This window comes from Xenopus laevis, chromosome 6L (genome assembly GCF_017654675.1).
Source record: "Xenopus laevis strain J_2021 chromosome 6L, Xenopus_laevis_v10.1, whole genome shotgun sequence".
NCBI classification, from domain to species: domain Eukaryota; kingdom Metazoa; phylum Chordata; class Amphibia; order Anura; family Pipidae; genus Xenopus; species Xenopus laevis.
The window spans coordinates 67,761,220-67,782,008 of record NC_054381.1 but is presented as its reverse complement, the minus strand read 5'-3'; the positions used below and the strand labels follow the sequence as shown (position 1 = coordinate 67,782,008).

At 35.7% G+C, this 20,789-nt stretch overlaps 1 protein-coding gene across 1 annotated transcript in view; it reads right to left on the bottom strand.

Annotated features, from left to right (window-relative positions):
- Positions 1 to 20,789, bottom strand: part of elmo1.L (engulfment and cell motility 1 L homeolog) — a gene marked incomplete at its 5' end in the record, with an annotated part of 145,803 nt that overhangs the window by 24,314 nt on the left and 100,700 nt on the right. The window contains 1 exon segment of the mRNA NM_001096183.1: positions 2,105 to 2,268. Coding sequence (NP_001089652.1) covers positions 2,105 to 2,268 — 164 coding nt within the window.

Below are 20,789 nucleotides of genomic sequence, written 5' to 3'. Positions count from 1 at the left end.
AAATTAAAGGGAAAAAAAGGAACGTTTTTATTTAAATAGATATTATTCAGGTTTTTCCTAAATTCAGGTTTCTGATCAGTATTTTGGACTTTCAAAAATGTATACTTTCAAGTGGCGGTGGATTATAGTAATTGCACAATGCATTTGACCTATAACTGTGGCCACTGTTTTTAAGCACATTGTATATTAATTCACAAGTCTACAGTCAGAAATAGTAATACATCACAGGCTGAAAAACTGAATTATCTATTCTTTCAAGGTGATTAATGTGCTTGTTATGCAGTTAATGGGATCTAATGTAACTAAATGGAGTACATGCAATCATGCTATACAGTTAGTTTTTTACATTGCCTGTATGTACAACACAACAGTGATGTAGAAGCTAACAATAAAAAGACTGACCACAACGATTTTCTTATTCCTGCATTCCTATATGTTTGCCTATTTTTAACTAACATTCATAAGCAGCAAATACTATTCAACAACCCTTAGGTAAAGATGTCTAGGTCAATCAATTCAAATGTTCTGCTGTTCCTTGTTGTTTGCATTTGACTTCATAGATTTGTACTGTAGGGTTTCTTACTACAAGCTGGGACACAAGATAATTCCTCACTCTTTTTTGCAAGGGTCGTAATTATAACCAACTTCGTAATAAAATTGTAATACAATTCTTGCGTCATTAAAGAGATACAGTCATAATTTTGATGGTGTATTTTTAAATATAATATTACAACGTTTGCACTGCAAATAATTCTACCACTTCAAACTAATTAATTGTTTAAGTTTTAATAATGATGTGTGGGTAACCATCTAAATTCTTTATGCATGATCCTGTGCTTGCAGAAACAGCTAAAAAAGCTAAATACTGGCCTTAAAATATTTTTCTCAAGCATTATTTTTACCAGCCAGGAGCCAACCATAGAAACAACCAGCACAGCATCATACAGGTCCTATCAGGCAACAGCTGCCTCAGTTATTCAATCTTAATTTACAGGTTGTATACAGTACAAATCATCTTTTCTTCCTATTTCTTATGCTGTGCATTATTCTCACATCTACCACCATGGATACATATTTAGCAGTGCAAATGATTTCTGAGTTAATTTTGACTTGTAAGATTCCAAAACCTACACCAGCCTTCAGGTAACCTGCTTTTTGTGAGGCTAAGGGGAATTCTGGGGGGTGGTCAGGACCAATAGCCTCTTGCTGTATATAATGTAACTGGGGCTAAAATTCCCACTGGCCTCTAACATCATTTAATGTATTTGGAGTTTCAGTACTCTCCCACTGTATAATGTAACTAGGATATAGTAATATTGTTCTTGTCAATTATTTGGGAGTTTATATATGGCCTGTACTGTAAAAACTGATTCAGAGAGTATGAAGCCAAGGTCATACATGGCCATCCATGCCATCTCCTATTGATGTAGATTGAAACTGCTTGACAAAGCAATTTCAGACATATCATATCCCGAAAACCTATATTAGAACATTTCAATAACCACCTGGACTAGCAGTGTTAGGAAGTGTCCATAGGGGCTATGGCACACCTGATATTTTTTTGGCTGGTGGTCAGCAGCAGCTAAAATATTAAATGAAAAGCGAACAAGTATCAGTTCAAGGCAGACCTCCACCTGTTACTGCTCTGTGTGACAGCCACAACACATTTACTATTATCAGAAGCTGTGACAGGCAGATGGGGATATTTTAAACGCTGCTGTTTTTGTCTGACAGCAGAAGCTCTCAATCCCCCATCCCCCAATGTGCTATAGTCAAAGGCAGATAGTGTGCTTTGTAGTAGGAATGTAAAGAAATCCGTGTTTACATTTAAAAATAACTATACAAAAATCGATTTTATATTTTGAAACATATATTTCAGTACTTTATTCTGCTTGTGGAGCACTATTAATTGTTTGAAATTAGCATGTATCCCCATGACAGCAACCTTTTAACCTATTTCTCAATCATAAGCTAGGCCTGAAAAAAATAAAATGAGGGGGACAAAAAAACAACAGGCAAACAGAGACACTTGAATAGTATAGACTGAAAGAAGAGTGACACAGCCCAAAAGCTGGGCACTTTATAAAGTCTTGAAAATACTTACAATATAGGACGAGACTGAAAATCCTCCTGGTTCATTCTTTCTGACTGACGTATTTTCAGTATTTCAGTGTAGCTAAGGTTTTGAAGTCTACATTTGAACTGGTCCAGAGAACTAGGCTTGTTGGTGAGAGCTCTCATTATCTGCTCCTTTACAACTTGCATGACCTGTTTGAAAACAATAATTTTTGTAAAAAAATAACTTGCAAGGATATACATAATACGTTATTACTGGATGTCATTGGATACAGGACTGAATACATAAAAGCTGTATAAGTAAATTTGAGCCAAAAAGCATTATCTAGGGGAAAGAAATCGTTAACCTTAAAATATGATGGCATTCCAGATAATAGCTCCCATACTTGTAATAGCTATAAAATTAACTATTTTTTGCGAATGTTCCTGTCATGAAAAAAAATACATCTGAAATCTGCTACATTATGGAGAGCTGTGTGAATTTATAAGTGTATTTTCAAGTGCACACAGAAGCTTTGACTATTTTAATAGCTAAACCAATACTGTTTCCATGATTTCTTTGTTAATTTCTTTAAGGAGCTTTGATCAATATTAAATCAATTATTTTCATATTGGAATAACAGTAACCTGTGTTTAAGTCCATAAAAGCATCCTGGATATGTTACCAAACCAATTGCCATGGGGAATTATAAAGACAAAGAACTTCTCAAAGAGAAAAAAAGCAGGGTCGACCGGTACTCAACAGATCCACAGGACCAGAGGAATTCGATTAAAAGAATAATTTTATTTGTACAAAGTTTAAAAGTATATAAGTCTACATCTCCATCCACCCAACGTGTTTCACACCCATTGAGCCCATGACTAACTGCCCTGAATGGGTGCGAAACGCTTAGGGTGGATGTTGATGTAGTCATTTGCAATTCATTCTGGAGCACCTTGTCCTTTCCTAACTATCAAAGAACTTCTCAAGCCTTTGTGACCATTCTTGGGTAAGCCAGTATTCACAAAGTGAATAATTATTATATGTATGTCTTCAAATAATGACCTTATAAAAGCGTACAAAAATGCATAACCGTATTTTAAAGGTTAGATTATATTCCATATAAGAAAACTGCAGTCAGAACAAATTTACATTTTATTTTTTCCCCAAGAGCCCTCAGGGTGAGCTAAGCCAGTTTGACTGCATTAGACAAAGCTTTTGCCCTAATACAGGATGATGTGCTATGACAACCTACATAAACTTCTATATTAGTTAATTGAATCCATGGTCAGCTAGCATTAAATTATTCCTCTGATTTGTGACAGAACCCTCAGGCAAAATATTGCGTTTGAATGAAATCAAACGAACTGTGTTATAATCTAAGAAAATATAATTTTCACCAAAGCTTGTAAGTCCTTTTCAGTGGAGAGTAAAAAAAACTTAAAATTATTCATATTTTAAGTCCCAATGAAGAACAAAGATATGAAATCCAAAAGCAGCATTGTAAATCTTTTAGCAATAGCTGTTCTCAAATTATTAGGATAGAAATGTAAGTCTCTTTTCTGCTTACTCAGTAGAGGCTTTACTCATTGCATAATGTAATTCATGAATACAAAGGTAGAAGAGCTACTGGATTCTTATAAGCGGTGGATGAAATGGCTTTACTACGTTCAATATTATAGTTGGACTATTAATATTGAAATCTCTCACAGTTATGAAGAGAGAGATGTCCAGTATGCTTACACATTTAAAGTAGTGTATCCCTACAAATGCTAGAAATGAGAATAAAATATAGAAGAGAGAGAACGATGTCCAGTATGGTTAAACATTTAAAGTTGTTTTATCCCTACAAATGCTAGAAATAAGAATAAAATATAGAATAAAATATATTACCTGTATTGAGGTTTAACGTTACTGTGATAAAGAATAAAAGTAAAATAATACCCCATCATAGTCAATATTTTTTTCTATTATAATAACGATTTACATCCCAAATAATGTTATGAAACAACACATCCAGGGTGGCTGGGTTATGTCCCCCTTACTGCCGCCTTCTTAGTAATTAGAACACAAGAGTAAAAATAAGGGGAGAATTAATTAAGGCTCTGACCAGCCAACCTGAAACACCACCAGATTAGACTGCAAACTGAGTGACACCTACACAGAAGCAAGGGTTGACAAAAGATGAGAACAATAATGATACATTTAGTTATTATTTCTGTGAGCCAAATACAAACAAATAATAAAAGGGATCTGAAGCTCTCAAGCCAAAACTGAGCAAAGTTAATTAAATTCCTTTCCACACCAAGATCAACTTGTTCAAACCTAACTGCAACCAAATACAAAAATGTATGTGGAAAACATTTCAAAATATCACAATAAGTAAAAAGACATTTTCTAAATAAATGTTTTTTTTTGTCCAGGCACCATCCTCAAATGTTTTTACTAAACTGTTACACATTCTCTGTTCACAAAATAAATAGGGATTGTGGATATTGGTGTGTTAGAATTGATCTATATGGCTTTGATGAAAGAGAATCATACTAGGGAGCTTAAATTGAGTATTATAAGGGATCAGTATAATGTTTACCGATTTAGGAGCTTAGGTTGCACAAATTAAACTCGACAAATGTCATACAATATTAGAATGATAGTCATGTGACTAAAAAAAATAAATTGCCTTTTTTAGATAAGAACAAAGAAAAAGACTTATTGCTACAATTGGTAAAATCATTGTTCAACAAATACTTTTGGTATGCACTGTGCATAGCTAGAAGAATGCTGAAACCTAGATTTGTAAGGATTTTAGCTCAACAGGACCATTAAATCTCGCAGCACAATGCATTACAAAACCTGTTTATGTGGTATGGATTATGATAATCGTAATGAACCAGGGCTGAGTAAATAAATCTGCATGAAATAAAGAATTTGGGAGGCAGACCAAATTAAACAGTGGTGAATATGATAAATCGCACAGCTGTTTTATTTTGAAGTCACAAAACATTTTGTTGTGTTTAGCACTGAATGGAAAGGAGAAAATGTATCTCTAGAAGACAGGTCTAAAGAGCAAAGATGACTTTTCCTTCTCAGTGCAATCCTGTACTAAGATGCTGTGCTGATCTTTCAGTGAAGTAAAATGAATGTTTTGTTTTTTTTTTTTTATTAAAAATCAACATTTAAAAAACATGATAATGAGGCTCAGATTGAGTAATATAAGTACATAATCCGTTTCTGAGTGAGCTTTTTTTTTGTCAAAAACCCACAAGTGGCACCTTCTTTTTTGAAATGTCATTCGCCAGCAACCCAGGATAATCAATTGTGAAAAAACTGGAATCAGTAGTTTCTTCTGCAGTCGGATGTGCCCAACAAGGGTAAGCAAGTTAAATATGCCCCATACTGTTGAGTGGGTTATTTTTTGCACATATATGATTTGACTTTATTATTATTATTATTAGCTGGTCTCACAACTGTCAATGAAAAGAAATGCAATACTAGTCAATGGAATACTTGGGCACACTAACATTTACCATAATGGTTGAGGGTGGGTTATAGATTATATCATCCCTTATATGAGCTTGTATACAAAAGATTTCCTGTGACTTTGTATCTTTATGTTTTCAATGTAGGCATAGCGCTTGCCCTACTTTTATAATAGTAGGCTGAGTTATAGGTTTTATTATCCCTTTTAAAAATGTATTTCAGCTGGTATACAGCCGCACTGAAACTACTGGTGAAATGAAGGAAGGAAATAGTAGGAATATTTAAGTTTCAGTTAAGTTCAGTTTCATGTTTTTATAAGCAGCAACCATTTATCCTTCTCTGCATTGGCCTATATTGCAGTGGTGGTAAGCATTCTATTACAAAACACATGCTAGTTCTACAATGGGTGGCCATCTTCAACATTGCACATGTCTATACCCATGTCTCTCCCATGTGCAGGAGAAGAGGAGACAAAGATTGCTCTTAATGGGACAAACAGAGCCTACATGTTTTATTAACTGCAAGCAAGGAAAACACACACGATTTGTGTACAGTTTTGGCTGGCCCACAAAGAGGAATACGTGTGCTGTCTCACACTAGTGAAGTTACAGAGATTTGACGAATCGTATTTTCATTCCAAAATAAGAGTTTTTTGTTAAATTATTTTTATATCGTGACCAAGCCAGGTGGTCCGTCCCAAATGTTGGTAAAGTCCTGTTAAGCGTGGATCTTTCTACTATTTGTAAAGAATATAGTAATAATTTTTTTATCAATAGGAATATTATATTAGATGAATAAATATATATTAATGCATCTCTCATAGTGATGGGCGAACCTGACTTGTTTTGCTTTGTTGAAAATTCATGAAATGGTCTATGGGCGTCATTTTTGCGGCAAAACTTGGCGAAACATTTCACTCACCGCTAGTCAAACAGAAAGGGAGACTGTACAAATGCACTGTCAAATTCAATTTATGTGCAGGGCTACTCCTTGAAATAAAACTAATAGATAAGCAAGCTTGCTTCCACAAAAACATTGCAACAGTAGCATTTGGCACTGTCACATTGTTTTCCCACAAAAATATTAAATATACTAAATGTGAGGAAAACAAATAATGTACTTTTCTAAAAATATACCTTATTCCTGGGCTATGATCTGCAAGACTGGCAGATCTAATAAAACCTTGGCAGAGATGTTTGTTCTAAAGATAGTAATCACAAACAAACCCTGAAAATACTCCAACAGCACATTAGGGGCCATTTTATTATGGTATGACAAAAATTGCTTTTCGTTTATGCCTGACTAAGCCTGAAAATAAATATTTATTACTCAGTAAAAAGTATTGCAAAATGAAGATGCAAAATCATAAATAAAACATGTCATATTAAAAGATTAGTTGCTACAACAGGTATAAGATCAGTTTTCCAGAAACCAATTATCCAGAAAGCTCAGAAATACAGGAAATCACTTTCTCACAGACTCAGTATTTTAATCAAATAATTCACATTTTTAAAAATGACTTCCTTTTTCTCGGTAATGAAAAAGTACCTTGTACTTGATCCCAACTATCCTTATTGGAGGCAAACAATTATTTTGAGTTTATTTAATGTATAAATGATTTTTTAGTATACTTAAATTATCCAAATTAAGACTTAAGAAATCCAAATTACAGAAAGACCCCCCTTATACGGAAACATACAGGTCCCAAGCACTCTGAATAACAGGACCCATACCTATGTATGTAGCCAACTATAAAATGAAATCCTCCGCTCTCACCCATCAGTATATAAAAGAACATCAATCACTTTAAACCACTCAAAAACTGCCAGCTGACAGAGACAGCAGACAGGATATGGGAAACAATAGTATTGTACTGCCTTTGACTGCTTCAATATTGGAACACACAAATATGCACATGCACATCAAGGGGCAGATTTATCAAGGGTCGAATTTCGAGGTGATGGAAGTTTCTTTAAACTCCCATCAATCGAAATTCGAATAAAAAAACACCAACCCAAATTTATTAACCGAGTAAATAGGCTGTAATTGATCTTTGGAATTGAATTTGGATCGTATTCGATCAAATCCAACTGAAGTATTTAATTGATATTTCAAAGTCCACCAAATGACTCCAAATAGGTTCTATGAGGGTCCCCCATAGGCTAAAACAGCAATTTGGCAGGTTTCAGATGGCGAAAAGTCGAAAGAGACAGTACATGATAAATTTCGATATTCGAATTTTAGAATTTATTTCAAATTGAATTTGTACTATTTACTAGTCGAAGTACACTAAAATTAGCTCGAAAGTAAGAGACAAAGACAGTACAATGTGAACAGGGGGATACTTCCCCCACACAAGTGCAGGGTTTGGCAGGTCAAAGCTCTTGTACAGGAAGGTGCCTAAGGGGTATTAATACTGTAATAATACAAAAAATTAAATGCTTTTCATATATGCCTCCATTAATTTTACACTTTTAAATGTTCTGCTGTTTTTAGAAAGCAGGATTTTTGTGTTTATTTAAAAATACCTGCACATAGGTACTGTAGGAGTTTCTCTTCCAAGCCATGAACTTAAGTTATTTTATGATCAAAGGCCCACAATAATCCTAAAACCAAATTGGTGGTGGCTTATTTAAGATAGCCATACACCTGTCAATATAAGCGGTCTGCACAGCCTCTCCAGACTGACATTGTAGCTATTGGCCTATGTATATGTATGGGCTGCTTACCTAACCAATATGTCTAATAATCGGGCAGGTTAGGGCAAGAAGTGTTTTGGCCCCATTGATGCAGTCTCCCATTGCCTCTGCCAAGGTCTCTATTATAAGTTCATAATACCAGATAAACAATTTTGAGAATAACAAACGTAGCTATAGAAATCAATGGCAATTTTGCAGTAGTTAGGGACAAGAGTAAAAGGGGAATAAAATCAGGTGAAAAGAGCTTACTTGTTCCTCTTTACATTTCACTGATAGGGTCTCATCTACAATATGCAGAACATATTTGGTATGCAGTATATATATACTATTATATATATATAATTCTAAGATTCTAAGATTAGTACAAAAAAATTAAGGTTGAGTTAACAAGATGGACTAAATTGGGATGCATTGCATTAAAGAAGAGACATGGATAAAACAGATCAAATAAGGCACAGATCAATTAGATTTTGCTGAAGAAAATTCATGAATGTTGCATTGACAAGTTTGCTGTGATTAGTAGTAAAACAGATCCATTAGTGTTAAACATGTAACACTGTTCCAACAGGTTAAACGTCCCGTTAAGCATTATATCCGATTCATTGCGTTCTCATGAGTTTTTGCTGACAAAATAGCAATGGAAAGATTAATGGTACCTATGCAACACTTGAGTTTATTAAAAAATGTTTTAAGCATTTCTAATAATTCTGACAATTTTATACAGTATATACAATGGCATCCCAATAGCAACAACTATATTGTATGTATAATGCTTATCAATTGACTGATTCAAATGGCAGGAAAGGTTTGTTTCCCTTCTGAAGCAATATGGTAAGTTTTTTTTGTTTTTTTTTGTCATAGTTTGAATCTGATCAATTGCATCTTAATAAACCATTGTAGTAAGCATTTATATGAGTCAACTATACATGACTTATTTGAATAAGAACTCTGCAATGTTCATTCAAATTAGTGACACGAGTAACACACAGGAATACAATAAAGATGAAGTGCTGGTAATCTCAAACGATTTATTGAAATATTCCAAGATGGATTGTTAATTTTATTTAAATTGCTAATAATAATATGGGATATTTTGAGACACCTATCCAAAAAGCATTTTACATATTTTGAGTCATTTAATCATATTATATGAAGTTTAAAAAATATCTGAAGAAATCATTTGGGTTAGCTAGTGCTCCATCTGTACCCAGTGATAGAAAAATTGGTGCTTCACTAGTGAGGGAAAAGCATTTCTGGTTCGAATGGAAAGGATTACTAGTCCAACTCTGTGAAGGAATAAGCAAACCAGCTTCAACTTGAAACTATAAAAGTTATTTTCCAAAAGGGTTAAACTTTATTGGCATGTATTTTTTTAAGCTAAATACTTTGAAAAAGATTACACAAAACATAATGCCAACTCTTTTGATATAACAGAAGTCTAGCATTACAGAAGAGATATCAATCTTCTGTGCTGCTACCACACTGAGCACAGTGTGAAATCAATTGCCCAGCAGTCCAGCTACCATCTGTGAGCCTTCTGGAGCAGGCAGATTATTTATAGCTAATGCCAATATTCATTTATTGCCTTTGACTATCATCCATTTACTCTAATAAAAATGTAAATGCAAATTTGAATCTTACTTCAACATATTTAAATTTAGGATACAGGAAAAAGAAAGTTTGGAGTAGTAGAGTATCAAGACCATTTATTAAGGTGGAGAAGTGCCCCAGTTGATACAGCATCTAGCAAGAATCATTCTTAAAGATTTGCATTATGTAATGTCCGTCACTACTGCACCTTTTAAAACCCTGCTGTGCTAAACTGTGACATTGGTAAAGCCTGGGACTTCATACTGAGATAAAAAAAAAACACAGACAACGCACAATTAGCACCATCACATTCATTTCTTCTCTTCTAGTCATAGCAAGCTACCAAACAGCTGAAATGCTTTTATATATATGACAATAAATTACATGAATAGCAGCAAACAGTGTCGGATACCAGGAAAATTCCAGGTGGGCCAAGGTGTCAGTGGGCTTTCCTGCTTCTAAACATTTGGCCTATTTCATGGTCATTACCAATAAATAGATGGATTAATAGATTATAATATGTAAAGAAAAGAGAATAGGAGAATAGAGGTTGAGTGAGGAGAGGAAGAATAATAGTACTGAGAGTGGGCCCCTGGTCTATAGTGTCCTAGTCTGACACTATGTGGGGACCCCCAAGGTAACAGTCCCAGTGGGCCCAGGACCCCCAGTCCGACACTGGCAAATACAAATAGGCAACATTAAAGAAACAGGTCCGTGTAAACATGAAACTGGGTAAATAAGCTGTGCAAAATTTAATAAAAAAACATTTCCATATAGCTGTTTAACAAAAAATGTCATCAGTAATGGCTTGAGTGAACAGATGCCCAACAAAATAGCCAGAACACAACTTACATCTCTGTAACCTTTAACCTGTATCTCTCTTACCTGTTAGTGGTCAGCAACTTGATGGAAGGCCACATGGGACATAACAGTTCAGTTAGTTTTCTTTTGAATTTGACCTGTGTGCCTAGGGCCAAAAGCAAACGTACTGAATAGTTATGTCCCATGTGGCCCCACTTCAAGTCACTGACTAACTAAGAGGTAAGAAAGATAAAAAGCAGCAAGTAGTGTGCTAGCTATTATGTGAGAAATCTGTTCACTCCAGCCTTTATAGATTACATTTTTGGATAACGAATATTGATTTTTTTTTTTATTTTGCACAGTCTTTCTACTTACCCAGTTTAAATTTTACTGTGAACCTTTCCTGAAGTTGTAGGCTTTCTTCAAAACCAATGTGTGTCAATTCTAGAGCTGTTCTACCTTCAGAATTTACTCCCTCACACCAAACATATTAAAAGAATTCTATGCGGCATTACAGCCTAGAAAAGTTTAACTATGGTAATCTTTGTTTGCAGCTTTTTATATGAATTAATAAACATTTCTCTAACTGGCATATTAGGTACATTGTACATTTTCATTCATCCAGGTCATGGTAATTCTAGTATAGGTAAATCTAAAAACAACTGGACTTGCTGAGTAATAAATGAAATTTATTTTAAATTCATTGATTACTCAGCAAGTCCAGTTGTTTTTAGATTTACCTATACTAGCTATACCATGACCTGGATGAATGAAAATCTTCATAGTCATAGTACAAATGTATTCTACTGTATGTATTCCACACTAATAATCAGAACGTATTTTAAAAAGGGACAGATAAAAAGGTGACAAGAGACAGAGTTGGATAAATCTATGACAAGTTAACCAAAGGATAAGCAATCAAAATGTCTGAATTATTTAAATTAAGTGAATAAATAAATCCAGAAAATAAAATAAATCTGAGCACTAGATTTTATCAAGTTTATTCAGTTTGATGTTTTTGTTGCCATTTTTGGGCAAGTGAATAATACATTTAATAAAAACCTCAATATAACTTCAGTCAGTTAGTCAGTATTGGTCTAGAAATTGCACTGAAAGTGAAATCTCACTATGCCAGGTCTGTAATCTAAAACCTTGAATAAAGTATTTTTATAAAAATAAAAATTCAAGCAAAAGTGTAGTGTAGTGTAGTTTTTTATGCAGGAAAAATGCAAAAAATTAATAACAAAAAATAGGGATAATTTAAATAACTCTTTTAGTAACCTGAAAGAGACAAACTACAATAAACATTTCCCTTTGAAACATATATGCCACAGTCATTCTTTGAATTAGAACAAAATCCTGTGGAGCCTTAACTCATTGTTACAGTTCCTACAAGAATATCAAATTACTCCTTGTCTGGTCATGTTCTCTAAAAACTGTCAAAGAATTTAAATCTATAAATAGCCTATAATAGTTGGGCAGGGAATGATATGAATGATATGTCATATGAAAGTAGTCTATACACTTTCACATGTTTGGTATATATTAGTCTAGTGTGCCTTCTAACTATAAATAAATAATTCATATGACATCATTCATATCATTCCCCGCCCCACTGAAGAGTGGAAGGAAACCAGAGCACCAGGAAGAAGAACACGGGGGAAATGTTTCAATCTCCTTGCAGATAATACCTTGGACAGAATCAAACCTAGGAGCCATTTAATTACCTATAAATGAAAGCGATTGATGATACAGATATTGAACAAACATAACTGAAAAGGTGTGATAATGATCTATTTAAACTGAGTGACATGGGGAATAACATGGCATGTGGTTTGAGCAAAATGTACTGATATAGTTTGCTCAGTCTGTGTCATGAGGATTCACATTTTTATGATTCATCGTTATGAGTAGCAGTTACAAATCAGGCAATTCAGTTTAAAGTGATTGCATCCTTCCAAATGCTATTTGCAATGGTGCATCAATACATACACACAAAGAACTTTGGAATTTAAACCAGCCTTGGGATGTTACTTCTAAGGCTCCTTTGCTAGGTGTACTTACACAAGTTACTTTAGCCTAAGGAACTGCATGCTATTGCCACAAATGATGCAGTCACCCCAATAATGCAAGCAAGATACAAATATTACCTGCAAGCTATTTACTGAGGACATACTTTGTGGCACATGATATTCACAAAAAGTTATGTTTGGATTCTGGTAAATACTGCACTGTGGGTAAAAAGCATGGCAATCTGCTTCCATTTCTGGACTTTTCATATTGCATGTGAGTTAGTAATTGAGCCCCGTTGAGCAAAAATATAGAAGAGGAATGTTTTTTTGTTTATAATAAGCTACATATGTGGTAGTAATAGATTTAAAACTAGCAAAATTGAAGAATATTATGTATTCAGAAGATATATTTCCCTTTAAGTGCATTGAATTAAAAAAATAGACTTTAATTGGAAGGACAGTGATTGATAGAAGAAATAGAATGAGGGAGGAACAGGGGAGCTTGATGGCTTATAAGGAAGAAATAGTCAGTCTGACTGATGGACGTTCTAGTGAAGGAGATTAATGGCTGCAGTAGGTGCCACTTAGCTGAGCTGAAACCGCAGTTCAGCATTCTAAGCTGTCAGCTTTCCTCTTTGTAGGAAATAGATGTCTTTTTCTAGCCTTTAAACAATAGACAACCTAGACACTACATGTTTGAAAAGGGAAGGGGGAGAAAGAGTTTCAATAATTTTTTTATCATGGGATCTCCTGCCTTGCACCGTTCTATACCTTACAGATTAAAATACTGGTCAGTAGTTTTGACCACTTATGAGAAAATTAACTTATTTAGCACTTCATTGTATTTAGTTTTTTTTTTTAGAACTGCCCCATAATGTGTTACAAGCATTGTAGCTGCTTTGTACTTTATTTTTAAAACAAATGGCAAGCATAGAAGGAAATCATGAATGGTTTCCAAGAATGTATATATTTTTTTAAACATAGGACTTCTTGCTTCTTCATATAAGGTTGGAGGTGTACAGATGCAATTGACCTTGTGAGCAGAAATTGACTAAGAACAACTGGTGCAAGATGCTAATTCGGATCGGTAAATTGCTTGCAATCTGCAGCACATGCTATTTTGATTGTGCCTGTTAATACATTGGCATTCTGGGGGGAAAAGCTGCATTGTGGGTAGCAAACATGGTGTTTTCTAGTGTTTCACATATAATGCTGCTTTGATAAATGCAATGTTTTCAAAACGATGAAATGTTTACTTTTTCAGCTCTGTTTGATTATATAAATTCTAATAATAACCATTAGAATATGCGAGTGGAACAATTACTCTCAAGGGGCAATGCTAAAAGCTTTCAGACATACAAAATCATGCAAGATGTTTCAGGTGTTTCATCTTTATGGAAGGGATACATTAACGCCTTTGTTGATGGTAACAGTAGTGCCATTTATAAATGACTGTAGCTTCTTGATTTATCAAGTTGTAGTTGTTTGTTTATATCCTAGTGCTTTCTTGGTTCAGATTGGCTTATATCCTTTGTAGAAGAGGATCTACAGTGAAGGTCTAAGGGGTATCTCAACTAGCTGAATAGCTGCAGGTGTATTTTGGCTTTCCACCATGGTGGTAAATGGAAGTGGGTACCAATGCAGTCCCAACAAACATACAGTACAAGCAGATACAAGCAGAAAAGTGAAAGTTTAAAAATAAATATACACACCAGTATATTCCCCTTGTAAGCAAGTAACATTGTTGCAAAACAAAACCTTTGTGGCTTGACAGTATTGTTGGTGTCGATGTTGGTAAAAAAAAAAAGACGTTTCACATTTGTCAGGTATAAGGACAGTAAATCATGCAAAAAAGCCATTAGACAAGCTAAAATAGATATAGAAAAGGGCATTGCAGCAAGGAGTAAAATGTACCCAAAACTAATTTTTAAATATGTAAATAGTAAAAAAAATGAAGCAGGATGGGGTAGGACCATTCATTGTAGTCAGAGGTAGGGACAGTTGAATGATGAGAACACAGATAAAGCAGAGATTCTGAACTGTTATTTTTCATCTGTCTACATAAATAATGGAACCAAGTAATGAAGATTTCCTTCTGAATAGCCCCAATTCCATTAATTCAACAAATTATGCATTACTCACACAAGGGGAAATTCAAAAGAGAACTAGAACATGTAAAGATAAATAAAGGTCCAGGACCAGATGGTAGTCATCCCAGGGTACTAAAGAGCTTAGCTCTGTGATTGCCAAACCTCTTTACATAATTTTTCAGGATTCATTGAGGTCTGGCATGGTGCCGAGAGACTGGCGAATTGCTAATGCAGTGCCGCTATTCCCTAATGCAATCCCGTTCTCAGCCTCAAAACTATAGGCTGGTTAGTATGATGTCAGTGGTAAGTAGCTTTTCGAAGGGGTATTAAGGGATAAAATTGTTTATTTAATTGCAAATCATAATACTACAAGTTTGTGCCAGCATGGTTTTATGCGTAACCAATCTTGCCAAACAAATTTAATTTCCTTTTATTAGGAGGTGATTAGGAACCTCAATTTTGCAACAGCAGTGGATGTAATCTACTTAGACTTTGCTAAAGCATTTGATACAGTACCACATCAAAGGTGTATGGTTAAATTAAGAAATATTGGCCTGGAACATAGTATTTGTAATTGGATAGAGAACTGGCTGAAGGATAGATAACAAAGAGTGGTGGTAAATGGAACATTTTCTGATTGAACCAGTGTTGTCAGTGGAGAACCACAAGGGTCTGTACTTGGTCCTTTGCTTTTCAACTTTATTAATGACCTGGAGGTGGGCATTGAAAGTACCATTTCTATTTTTGCTGATGATACTAAATTGTGCAGAACTATAAGTTCCGTGCAGGATGTTGCCACAAGTATCAGACTGGGACACCAGGGGCCCACCTCAAAACCTTAGACCAGGGGCCCACCAAAGAACCACAGACCAGGGGGCCCACTCTCAGTACTATTATTATTCTTCACCTCACTTAAACTCTTTTCTCCTAGTCTCTATTCTTTACATACTATAATCTTTTATTCTACTATTTAGCCTCTTTGTTCTAAAAGAAATAGGAAATGAACCTGAAATAGGACAAATGTTTAGCAGCACAAGGGCCCCTTGACACCTGGGCCCACCGGGAGTTTTCCTGTTATCCCAGTGGGCCAGTCTGACACTGGTTGCCACTTTGCAGAGTGATTTCACTAAATTAGAAAACTGGGCAGCAAACTGGAAATTGAGGTTCAATGTTGATAAATGCAAGGTTATGGCTATAAAAGTTATACACTAAATGGCAGTGTGTTGGGGGTTCTCAGTGTGTTGGGGTTCTTTAATTGAGAAGGATCTAGGGTTTTTTGTAGATAACAAGTTGTATAATTCCAGGCAGTCTCATTCTGTGGCTAATAAAGCAAATAAAGTGTTGGCTTTCATACAAAAACAGCATTAACTCAAGGAATGAAACATAATTTTACATCTTTATAGGTCCCTAGTAAGGTCTCATCTGGAGTATGCAGTGCAGTTTGGGCTCTGGTCCTTAAAAAGGAAATAAATGAGCTGGAGAGAGTGTAGAGACATGCCACTAAACTGGTTAAGGGGATGGAATATTTAAACTATGGTAGATTGTCAAGGTTGGGGTTGTTTTTTTTTTTTTGGAGAAAGGATACCTGTGAGGGGACGATTACTCTTTATAAGTACATTAGAGGGCATTGTAGACCACTAGCGGGAGATCTATATTTCCATAAAATTGATCGGACCAGAGGCCATCCCTTTAGACCAGAAGAAAATAACTTTTAATTTGTGTAGGTGGTTCTTCACAGTGAAGACAATGAGGTTGTGGAATGCACTGCCGGGTGATGTTGTGAGGGCTGATTCTGTTAACACCTTTAAGAGGGGATTGAATGATTTCTTGAACAAGCATAATATCCAAGGCTATTATGATACTAAAATCTACAATGTGTGATGGGATTCATTTGGAGGGGTTGAACCTGATCGCTTTTTTTTTTTTTTTTTGTTTCAACCCAACTTAACTATGTAACAACTATCTGGTTGCTGGGTTGTTATAAAAAATATGAGGGTCTTAAAATAGAGTTTATGAAAAATTATTTTCCCATAATTCAGAGTTTTCTGGATAGCAGGTTTCCAGATAATGAATTCTATACCTGTAATAAAAACATTATGCTATTGCCCGATGCTTTATAATATCTACTATAACCCATTGTTTGCTTTGTTAAGTGGTGCGCAGGTGATTAAAGGCATATTGACTGTTCCAGTTTAGAGAAAAATACAATATACAGTGCTTCTTTATTAGAAATAAACAGTTTTGCAGAAGATAATATGTATGCAAAGTGAGGTTCATTGGTTACTGATAAGACTAGTGTGGGTGAGTTTAAAATGGACCTTATACTGTGAGCTCACCTGGGGCAGGGACTGAATGAAGTTTAATCTCAGTAATACATTGTAAAATGTGTTGGCACTATTTAAATATTGCATTATAACAATGTTTGTATGTATTTTAGCTTTATTTATAGAGTGCTACTTGTATATGCAGCATTACACATTTAAACAATACAATAATATGACAAATGGGGAGGACAAAAACTGCAATTAATAAATATATGAAGTTAGAGAGATAAAGTGTCATGTGCTTTAAGGGGTTGTTCACCCTTGAGTTAACCTTTAGTATGATATAGTGAGTGATAAGACAATTTGCAATTGTTTTTTATTTTTTATTTGTGGATTTTGAGTTATTTAGCTTTTTATTCAGAAGCTTTCCAGTTTGCAATATCAGCCATCTGGTTGCTAGGGTCCAAATTACCCTAGCAACCATTCATCAATCTGAAAGCTTCTTTTGATTCCACTGGCTGTGGTGTTTCTCCCCTCAATTTTTCTAACATGTATGGTCAGTTCCTGTACCTCGTCCTTGGTACTGGCATTCAATTGAAAATGTAGTTGGTGGAACAGACCAAGGTAGATGCAGAGCTTTGCTGCAAAAAACAAAGGGCATTTTTGCTCGAAACATGTTGTGTGAATAAAAGGATTTTTTGCAGCAAAGCTCTGCGTCTACCTTGGTCTGTTCCACCAACTACATTTTCATTCATCAATCTGAATTTGAAGAGACTGGACTATAAATAGGACAGAGCCTGAATAGAAAGATGATTAATAAAAAGTAGCAATAACAATACATTTATAGCCTTAAAGAGCATATGTTTTAGATGGGGCCAGTGAGCCCAATTTGAAAGCTGGAAAGAGTCAGAACAAACAGGTAAATAATTCAAAAACTATAACAAATAAATAATGAAGACCAATTGAAAAGTTGCTTAGAACTGGTGATTCTATAACATCCTAAACGTTAACTTGAAGGCAGTGTCGGACTGGGCCGGCGGGAAACCGGGAAAAACCCCGGTGGGCCCCGGGCTCTTGTGGGCCCCGCCGGCCCAGATCCGCTACTTAGTGGGGCGGCGCGACCCCACTTTGTTTGGGGTCGCGGTAGAATAGAAGGGCTGCGCATGCGCACAAACGCGGCGCCGCGCGCATGCGCACAAACGCGGCGCCGCGCGCATGCGCACTAGCCGCCTGCAGCACTCCGGAGCGGCAGTGGCGGCTGGAGGGGGCACTGGGGCAGTAGCCCCGGTGGGCCCCATGCCTCCCAGTCCGACCCTGCTTGAAGGTAAACACCCCTTAAAAGACAAGAGGAAGAGGTCCCTGTCTCCTAAATTGTATAAATATATCTATAGAAATAAATACAACACCAGATTCCTAACCAGTAAGTGTCAGTTCTGTCATCCAATTCAAATGGGGTCAGATTTTTCACAAGTCAGTGCTCCTGGGAAATATGACATGAATTTTGAAGGTATACTTATTCTTCTGTACAATGAATGGAGCACTGCAGCAGTAATGCTGTGCACATAAGAAGACAGATATAGGGCATTGACTACTAACTGTCAAAACTAGATCATTCTTAGACAATGAGCAGAACGTATGTTTTTTTCAAACAAGTGTCTTCCATTAAAATCACTATGTAAAGTACAATATTTTATTGTATTGAATTGTATTGAAGCAGATGTGATTATAGGTAACACCAAAAAATTAAAGTGTTTTAAAGTAATAAAAATACCATGTACTGTTGTCCTTTACTGCTTCAGAAACACTACTATAGTTCATGTAAACAAGCTGCTGTGTAGCAATGGCGGAAATTAAAAAAAGGCTATATGGCACAGGTTAAATAGTGGATAATGGATAAAACCATTATGTTCTACAGAGATTATCTGCTATCTGCTATCTGCTGTGTAACCTGAACCGTTTCTCCTTTGAATGGCTGCCCCCATTTCTACATAGCAGCTTATTTATAAACAAAGGTAGTGTTTCTGAAGCACAAACACAAATTTTTTTAGGTTACTATTCCTTTAAGCAAGACACAGTATTCAGATCATTTTGAAAAAGATTATGACCATATGTCGAATTATTACTGTTGCTAAAAGGTTCAAAATTCACTGCTGCAACCTCCAGTGATTCAATTAATGAATGGAAAAAGGCGCTCACAGTCCATTAATCTTACTGCATCCTGTCCATGAGGCAACAAAAGAGTTTGAGAGGCCTGGCTTGGCTGACTTTGCATTCAGTTACATTTCTGACACCACCGAAGTGCAGACAATTTTTAAGTATTAGATGTCCAAAAATGAATCACATCTTCTATGCAAGTCATATAGTGCACTGTCCAAGTTACTTTTGCACTCATTACTAGGTGTTATTTGTTTCTAAAATCATTCACACATGATCAAACCTTTAGATCAAAACTAGGGATGCACCGGATCCAGGATTCGGTTTGGGATTCGGCCTTTTTCAGCAGGATTCAAATTCAGCCAAATCCTTGTGCCTGGCCGAACCGAATCCAAATTTGCATATGTAACTTAGGGGCAGGTAAGGAAATCACATGACTTTTCGTCACAAAAGAAGGATTTTTTCCACTTTTTCCTTTCCTGCCCCTAATTTGCATATGCAGCCGAATTTTTCACCAAGGATTCGGCCGAATCCCAAATAGTGGATTCGGTGCATCCCTAACCAAAACCCATATAACAGTGGATGATTTAGTAACTTTCATAGGCCTTTGTCTAGCCTTTGCAATGTGTGCAGTTCACAAGTAACTCCATCCTTCTTTAACACCCTCTACAACCAGTAGGGTTGCCACCTTTTCTGGAAAAAAATACCGGCCTTCCTATATATTTATGTTTTTGCCCTATTAATAACATTGGGATCAACCATAATTTTTACTGGCCAGGTGGCAACCCTAACCACCAGCCCAGGCAGATTGTCCTTGCTTTCATTTTTGATGTCATATTCTCTACTGCACGTTTCATTACAGGCCCCACTTATCTGCTTCTAGGCCCTTCAGGCTTGTGGATACTGTGCAGACAAGCCACTGAAATGAAAAAAAAAAAAAAAAACCCGGAGCATTACTTATTATGACATGGGCAGGGTGCAAAAACATGGTGGTTTGTGCCTGTTTTTGCAGCATATCCTGCACTTAGGAAATTATTTTTTTGTTTTTAACTAATTTCACCCAGATATACAGAAGTAAAGCACACTTGATTGATTACACCTAACATTTTAAACAGTATCCAAGCAGAACATCAGAATGTTTTCAGTTGGAATCCTGGATTCGGCGCATCCCTCCTGGTGTGCAAATTTCACTGGCTATCTAAGACCCTGTAATTTTATACCATGTAATCCTAGTCATGGAAATGCCATTCTTAATGTGATATTATTTTACCTGTATAGGTGTTTGACTAATCTTCATTTCCATTGCTTTTTCCATTGTATTTTAATCTAGAGCCAATTGTCTGGTTAACAGTAAATGGTTAGCTTTAGGTTCAAGATAGTGTGAAAAGTTTATACTTATTAACATACAAAAAGCCAGCTGTAACATGAGAAATATCTTCCATTGAAGTCATACCTTTGTTCAATTTGTTTACCCATTTAATTTAATGGCAGACACTAATGATTAGCTCCATTATTGTATGTGCTTATTAAAATAAAACACACTCTACTGCCACACCAGGCGGATTCTCAGCCTGGCCAAGAATCAGCCTCTACACTTGATCAGCTCTCTGATGTGCCTGCCCCGGAGACACTGTGTTGGCCTG